Source organism: Sinocyclocheilus grahami, unplaced genomic scaffold, assembly GCF_001515645.1.
Source record: "Sinocyclocheilus grahami isolate Dianchi unplaced genomic scaffold, SAMN03320097.WGS_v1.1 scaffold341.1, whole genome shotgun sequence".
Taxonomy (NCBI): domain Eukaryota; kingdom Metazoa; phylum Chordata; class Actinopteri; order Cypriniformes; family Cyprinidae; genus Sinocyclocheilus; species Sinocyclocheilus grahami.
Genome location: NW_015505520.1, coordinates 463,345 through 471,278, shown reverse-complemented (window position 1 = coordinate 471,278; position 7,934 = coordinate 463,345). Strand labels below are relative to the sequence as shown.

At 38.6% G+C, this 7,934-nt stretch overlaps 1 protein-coding gene across 1 annotated transcript in view; it reads right to left on the bottom strand.

The window, feature by feature from the left end:
- Nucleotides 1-1,304, bottom strand: part of LOC107603136 (COMM domain-containing protein 7-like) — a 10,827-nt gene extending 9,523 nt beyond the window's left edge. The window contains exon 1 of the mRNA XM_016295851.1: nt 1,136-1,304. Coding sequence (XP_016151337.1) covers nt 1,136-1,219 — 84 coding nt within the window. The 5' untranslated portion in view covers nt 1,220-1,304. The remainder of the gene's footprint in view (nt 1-1,135) is intronic.
- Nucleotides 1,305-7,934: the final 6,630 nt, after the last annotated feature.

Here is a 7,934-nt window from a genome sequence, read left to right as displayed (position 1 = left end):
CACACAGAACAGTCTGTGCAGTGCTGCTTCAGTCAAACACCTATTGTGTTTTATTAGGAGACGCACAACAGTTCTTCTGTGGCTTTATAGGTAATATTTTCACCTACACAATTTAGCAAAATCAGACAATATTGTGTCTAATATATACCACAATATTAACTTCTTATTTGATTACTGTCTGAAAAAAATCACCCACTGACTTTCAAAGCTGCTACTTACGACTTTCTACTTCGAGGACCTTGATAGAAATGTAGTGGAGTGAAAAGTACAATATTTGTCTTTCAAATGTAGTGAAGTTAAAGTCGTAAGTTCCCAGAAAAAATAATACTCAAGTAAAGTACAGATACTCAAAAAGTGTACTCAAGTACAATACTCAAGTAGATGTACTTAGTTACTGTCCGCCTCTGCTCATGCTACATGTGTGTAGCATCCTGGAGGCCACTGTCCTGCAGAGTTTAGCTCAATCCCCAATCAAACAAACCTGAAAAACCTAACTAAATTCTACAAGATTGCTTGAAAATTACAGGTCTGTTTAATTAGGGATGGAGCTAAAATTCTGCAGGCCAGTGGCTGCCCATCCCTGCCCTAGAGGTACACAGTCCACCCACCAGTCTCACAAAATCCTGTGGGAAACACACACACACACATATATATATGTGTGTGTGTGTGTGTGTGTGTGTTCCTTAATTAAGTCCATTATATTTATAAAAAAAAATGTAACTGTTTCCTCAAACATTCACTGCAACCAATCAGAGTTCCTTTTATCAATTTCCTGCTGGAGATGGAAGGCTGATATAAGAACACTTTATATAAAGGATACAACTGCATGATATGATATGATGTGTCTCAATGCAGTAAATATAAGTTTATCGTGGTCGCGTTTGGCCTCTACATCACTAAAGAAGCCCAGGTTAGTCGTGCTAATGCTAAGTGTTATGGTACTCTCACGTGACTAAACGTTACAGACACTTAGCGACACATCAGGCGACTTTTTTTCTGATGGCTAGATGTTCGACAGCCCCGTTTATTTACATCTAACTAAAATATACAGAAAATCTGTTGATCTCAAATACACTAAACTCGTTCATTAGTATCATAATTCCCACTTTCCGCTCGCAGCATACTGGATTCCTACCTGTTCACTGAATTTACTCAGATTCTGAAAGTCAGTGCTGACATTGTCGGGTAAAGTATCATTCGTGAAATGTAACTGCAACATTGTTTCTCTGCAGCTCCGCCGCTGATCCCCTGAACTGTCACATCTGCTTCCACACTTCCGGTGCTCAACGATTCCACGATCAGCACTTTCGTCATTCTCACACTTGTGAGTCATGTGATCATGAAATGTTGTAGTGCAGTGATAATCTGGGTGTTTGTATGCATTAATTAAACTATCATAGAAGACAAGATAAGTAAATATGATTTTCCTTGCAAAAAGTAGATGATTCATTTCGTTTTATTCAGGCTACATCAAATCTGTGCCGATGAACTTCCATGACATTAACCCTTAAATAGGCAGAAGCATAAAAACACCTCAGAACATTAATGTAATGTTATTTGCCAAAACATCAGGAGTCAAATAACACATTTTTTATGTTTTTCTTCAAAATGTTGCTTATAATTGTCCAGTTTGTATCTACCATGTGAACAATTTATGTGACCCTGGACCACAAGGGTCAGGGACAGGGTCCATTTTTTTGAGATTGAGATTTATACATCATCTGAAAACTGAATAAATAAACTTTGATGCATGGTTTGTTAGGATAGGGCATTATTTGGCCGAGATACAACTATTTGAAAATCTGGAATCTGAGGGTGCAAAAAAAAATCAAAATACTGAGAAAATCGCCTTTAAAGTTGTCCAAATGAAGTTCCTAGCAATGCATATTACTAAACAAAAAATAAGTTTTAATATATTTACGGTAGGAAATGTACAAAATATATTCATGGTACATGATATTTTCTTCATATCCTAATCATTTTTGGCATAAAAAATCAATAATTTTGACCCATACAATGCATTGTTGGCTATTGCTACAAAATACCTGTGCTACTTATGACTGGTTTTGTGCTCCAGGGTCACATATAAAAGATAAAAACATTAATTTGACAAATCCTAATGCAATGCTATAAACGGTGATTCTTAGTTTGCTTAAGGTCATGGGTGACTTGGTATAAAAAACAGACATGGTTTTTACAGGGACCAATTTTTTAAATGCTTTTCTCATAATTTGGGCACATTCATTGTCGGTCGCTCCCCCATGCTGTAAAATGTCTGTATGACAACATTTAATATTGTATAGCCAACAATATTATATTAAAGGTGGTACAACATACTAAGTAGATATTTAATCTTTCCCAAAGATAGCCTACATATAGAAAACTGTGTGACAAGCAATCCAGTACAAATAAAAAAAAAAGTAGTTCTGTAAGCGGGAGTAAAAATAAGCATTTTATGGCACAAAATAGAATCTCACAGAACATGTGCATGGCACATACCCATCTCATCCCGAGGAAGGGTTAAACAGTAGGAGGTAAACGTATCTTTTATTCAGAGGGAGTGCGATTCGAGACCCGGGAAAAGTCACGCCTGAGTGTTGAGGCGAAAGACCGAGCGGTCCTTGTGAACGAGACTCCATTTACATATTCACCCTTAGGGTTTGAAGGCGTGTGTGTACCAGCAAAGATTAGTGTGACATACCTCCGCACTTTGGCAGTGGACTACTCTAACGGCACCTTCAGTCTCTGCGTTTTTGTAATAACACTACTTCTCCAGAGACAGGTAAGTTTCATACCTCTTCTGCATGCAGCACTAGTGCGCGTTCTCCGGGAGAGTTCAAGAGCAGCATGACCGCACATGTCTGATGATATAGACTACTTGCTCAAACTTACTTTTATTTGAGTTACTTTAACCTATAGATTCTACATGTAACTGGAATGTATTTAATTTCGGGCTGTTAAAGCATGGGATAGTGTGTGGTGATCGAGCGCGCATGGCTGAGGCGTGCGGAAAGCTTGTCTTACAGCTCATTGTGTAAGCCTGGGGAAGTTTGTGAGATTTATTCCTCATTTTCCTGCATTACCGGTCTGAGTTCCTTAGTGTTTTGTGCACATTTAAAAAAAATCGATTATTCCAAGATTTCCATGTTCTCGTGAAAATCCAGATGTTTGGTGAAGATGCAGTGTACAAACAGAGGGCGTTCCTGACATATTAAAACAATAATAGTCGGTAAAAGTAACTGAAAACCAACATTTTTAATTTTGTGGTTTAAGCTTTTTTTTCCATAAAGAAGCGAACTTTCCGAATATGAAGTAAATGCTCTCAAATCATTTTTGTTGTATTAAAACCGGTTTATTTCGTTGACGTCACAGAAGTGTTATAACGCGCGTCACGCGGATTCAAGTTTTTACTGTTCTGACAACGTCTTACTTCTGCAACATAATTAATTATGGAAAAACATCTCATTTATATGTCTGCCCTTTTCACTTAAGCGTATTGCCATGCGTTTATAGTTCACCGAAAATGAAGGTTCTGTCATTGTTTAACTTACTCATCCCAGAAAGTAGGACTCTCTTTCTTTCTGTGGAACACACAATGAGATGTTATTCAGAATGTGAGGGACTGACAGCCTCGGTCACCGTTCACTTTCCTTGCATCTTTTAGGAAAAGTGAACAACGAATGAGACTCTCAGTCTGCCCAACCGCTCAGTTTGTGTTCCTATGAAGAAAGATAAATCACACAGGTTTGGTCCAATGTGAGGTCGAGTATATGATGACTCTGGACTTTCATTTTCGAGTGAGCTATCCCTTTAAAACAATAGAAATGTGAGCGCGTGATAAAGAAGGGGGCGCGGAGTGCAGGTGAATTCCGCAGCGGGGTGATTGTGAGTTGAGTCGAGCGTGCATCTGAGCGAGGGTAACGTGCTAATTGGCGTTGGTAGACTGTACGGCGTGCTCGCGAGGCCTCTCGGAGGAATGCCGCGCCGTCACATTGGCTTTGCGCTGCTGCATAGAAATGACTCAGACTTCAATCAAATCTCTAGAAACAACGAGACTGCACATTGAAGTTAGAACGATACGGCCAGCTCGAATACCGCGACCTTCTCTCGGCTTTTATTCTCTACTAGACTATCTGATAGTTTAACCAAAACCCAAGTCGTTCTTTTAATAACTCGCCTTATTTTTCGGTCAGGTCACATCTGTGTTCACGGTGAACGCAGATTACGAACTGTTGACAAGTTTAAAACTTGTCCTTTAACTTTGGCATGAAATGAAAATTCACTCTAATTTTTTCTAAATGCATGCTATGCCATGTATTTTTTCAAAATGTATTTTGACCTTTCATTTTGAACTAAAAGTCATAACCATACTGGACAACAGACTTCTGTCTGGTGACACGTGCAGGACTTATCCAGTCACGTGGTCTGCCTAAACCCCGCCCCTGCAACTCAAATTTACCCAAAGTCCCTTTCAAGGAAAGTCTGTTCACTTGGTGGCCATATTTACAAAGCCTCCAGGCAGCTATTTTGGGCACCCAAGACCAAGTCCTATTTACTTGAATGGGGAAATCCTGAAATCAACAACAGAATCTGTCATGAATGGTCCCATAAATGTTTTTTTATGCTCAAATAGCATAGAAAAATCCTATATTTCAGGCTGAACCAGCAAATGCACATGTGCAGTCCTAATCGCTCGTCTTAGAACAATTTGTCCGTCCCAAATGGCACTCTTCATGTGTACTTGCAGTGTTGAGGGCTTACAATGGCAACCACGAGTGTTTGTCCGTTAGGTCTATAAGTGCATAGTGTGTCCAATTTGCCCAATGTCATTTTAGCTTTCAGAAGGATGCTCACGAGTGCCCCCTTTGCGGCCGTTGCACCCTCGATAAGCACTTCTGCTGAGCCCACACAGAGACAAGCTCCACAGCAGACTTACGGCATTACATCAAGAAAATGTGTGGACTTAGAGGAAGACTGCAAGGGTTTAGGGTGTGATTTGGGACAGAGCCTATGGCAACTGGAGCTTCTAACAGCCGTGGCAGTGACGCAATGACTTTACCAACTGGCGATTGTTTCTTTTATGTAGAAGACAAGACTTATTCCTCCATATTGTGTGTTGGTATATCCGTCTTGGTATATCTAAAGTCTTCAGCTCATTTACTTCCACTTTTGAGTGCAACGCCCACGTCTACAAATCTAATCAACAACCAATTTACAAAACCAAGTCCTCGGCCCGCTCACCATTTTTATCTTTTGATAATCTGTTACACTTATTAATGTTATTGTACAATTTCAATAGAATAACAATTAATTTTGCAGCACATTCTTAAATGGAATAAAAACATTTTAAAAAATCAGACCTGATGCACATTCTTTATCCTTTATCATCATTTTGTATTTGCATGTTTTCCCAAGCCGTAAATACGAACGAGGAGGACTTGAACGCAACATTTGTAACTACCCTACTTTTCTACACTTACAGTACTTGAGGAAATATGTTTTGTGCTATTCATAATAGAATTTGATAATGATCTTAATCTCTTTTTATGTGAAACTTAATATAGGTTTTGTGATCGTTGTGGCAGATTCAAACTCTCACATACAGTACACACTCAAAAGTGCATTAATACAAAAACCTTCCTCACATTAGGTTCAGTCGACAATCTCTGTCATTCATACAGACCTTTGATGTGGCCTCTTATTGTATTCACTCTTATTCACGTCTCAGTTCTCCCACTGGGCTGTGGAGAGAGCATGTGTGTTTATAGGACCCATAAGGAAAACTTACGCATTGTCACTTTGATAATGGACTTGAAATGAGATCCATAGCAGTTAAGATGTAAGTGTGTTTGGCAGTATTTTGGATTTTGAAAAGCCTGGTGACATTTGCCGTTTATTTAAGGTGATTTTGGAAGTTTTTTTTTAAACATTCGTTTCTTATTTAATTGGTTCCACATTGTTTGTTGATTTTCATTTATTTATATGATTTGACATCAAGGTGTATGCCATACCTCCAAGCTTTCTTACTGGTTTTGCTAATAAGCGTTCTAAGTTTCTTATTTATTTGGTTATATATTATACATGTTTACTCATTTCCAGTTTTGTATACCTATTAAACTTTATGTAAGTTATTTGTTATTTTATATTAGGCATAGCCTGCCCTATAGCATGGTGTATTTTTATTTGTTTTGTTAATAAAAGTTCTATGTTTTATATATACGCTAAAGTGAGTTTGACGTTGTATTTTGTTGTTGCATTCAAGCAATTGACACTGAACTGCCGCTAATTCGAAAGTGAAAGTAAAATGCGCACGGCGCTTTTAAGCTATTTAAAAGCGACGGAAAGCAAGGAAAAGAGGGAAAATTCAAACGAACTAAAAACTAACAATTGCTTTACTCCGAATTGCCGCTATTTGAAAGTAAAAGTAAAATGAGCACGCCGCTTTTACAAGCTGTTTAAAAGCGAAGGAAAGCGAGGAAAAGAGGGAACGGTGATACCGGTATTACCGGTGTTGTCACGCGTCGATTCACCGGTGGGAAAATTTCCTCACCGTCACAACCCTAGCATCCACCCTGCATCACTTTAATAACATCAGCCTTACTTTCACATTAAAAAACATTTTTCTCTCCTACATGCACACAAAGAGTGTGTGGAGGTGTGGAGTGTTGTGAGTGTCTCACTCGTCTCTGGTGTTTTGGGTTCAAAATGAGGCCAAAGGTGCAGTGGAATTTATGGGATTAGTGAAAGGGGACAGAGAGGGAAAAATGGCAGTGTCTGGTTCTCTTGGTGGAAGAGCTGCTCTAACAGGTTTTTCTTTATGGCAGCTCGATTCAACTTTGTCCTGATTTTTTTTTTATTCTAATGGATTTTTCTCCATATTCTTTGTGACTGTAAATGAGGCAAGACTGCTTCATTACTTTCTTCTGATCCTGCACGCCACAGAGCGCAAAGAGAGAGAGATAAAGAGAGAGAGCAGGCTCTTTGAACGCTGCACCTGGCCGAGGAAGTGCTCTGGATCCCAGAGACCAGCTGCTTGGCCGGGGAGGAGAGAGAAGCACACTGGCCATTCAGATGCCCAGAGCTCAACTGAACCTAGTCTGTATTATGAGACGTCTTCAAAAGGTTCTGACCTCCTTTTACGCAGCATGTCAGTGTTCTGAACATAATTATTTATTTTTAACTTAAAGGAATGTTTGGGTTAAATACGGGTTAAGCTACTGACACAATTTTTCATGTGCTGTCAGTAACCACAGAGAGTAATTTTAACTCGCCTTAGTTTGAAAAGAAAAATGTGCTGACAGAAATGGAAGTCTGTGGTGTAGGGTTGTCACGATACCATTATTTCTTTCTGAAATCCTGAAAGTATGGTTATAGTCTTGCCATATTTATGATGATAAAGTAATCCTGGCACCCTTTCCATTTACAGTGCATGTTATAAGTCAAAGGTTTTGAGGATATCTTAGTTTGTTTGAGGCATTCATAAGTATTCAGAATTTTTTAATTATTATTAGTATTTATTTATTTTTGTGGAAATATCAAGTGAATATGGCTTTAAAAATGGATCAGAATTGCTAATCAAATTAATAGACAAAAGATTTAATAATCAATTAGGTAATTGGGCTGTTCATAAAGAACAGTAGTTATTTCTGTGAATGTAAACAGCTGGGAAATAAATTGCATGTTTATTTTAGATCTTTGTGGCAGCAGCAATATACAGTAAATAAATCAATAAATCCACTGCTCTCTTGTCTCCTCTGAGGCTGGGACTGTAAATAGTGTTCTGTGCTCATCTGTGCAGACAAAGACAGAACAGTTAGCATGTTTTGCTTAAACTTTCACCATGGCATTAGAACTGGTACACCGTTGTCGCTTGCGAATTCAAAATGACGGTGCCGTGGGTGGAAACTTTCAGATTAAGGGGCGGTAATATTATA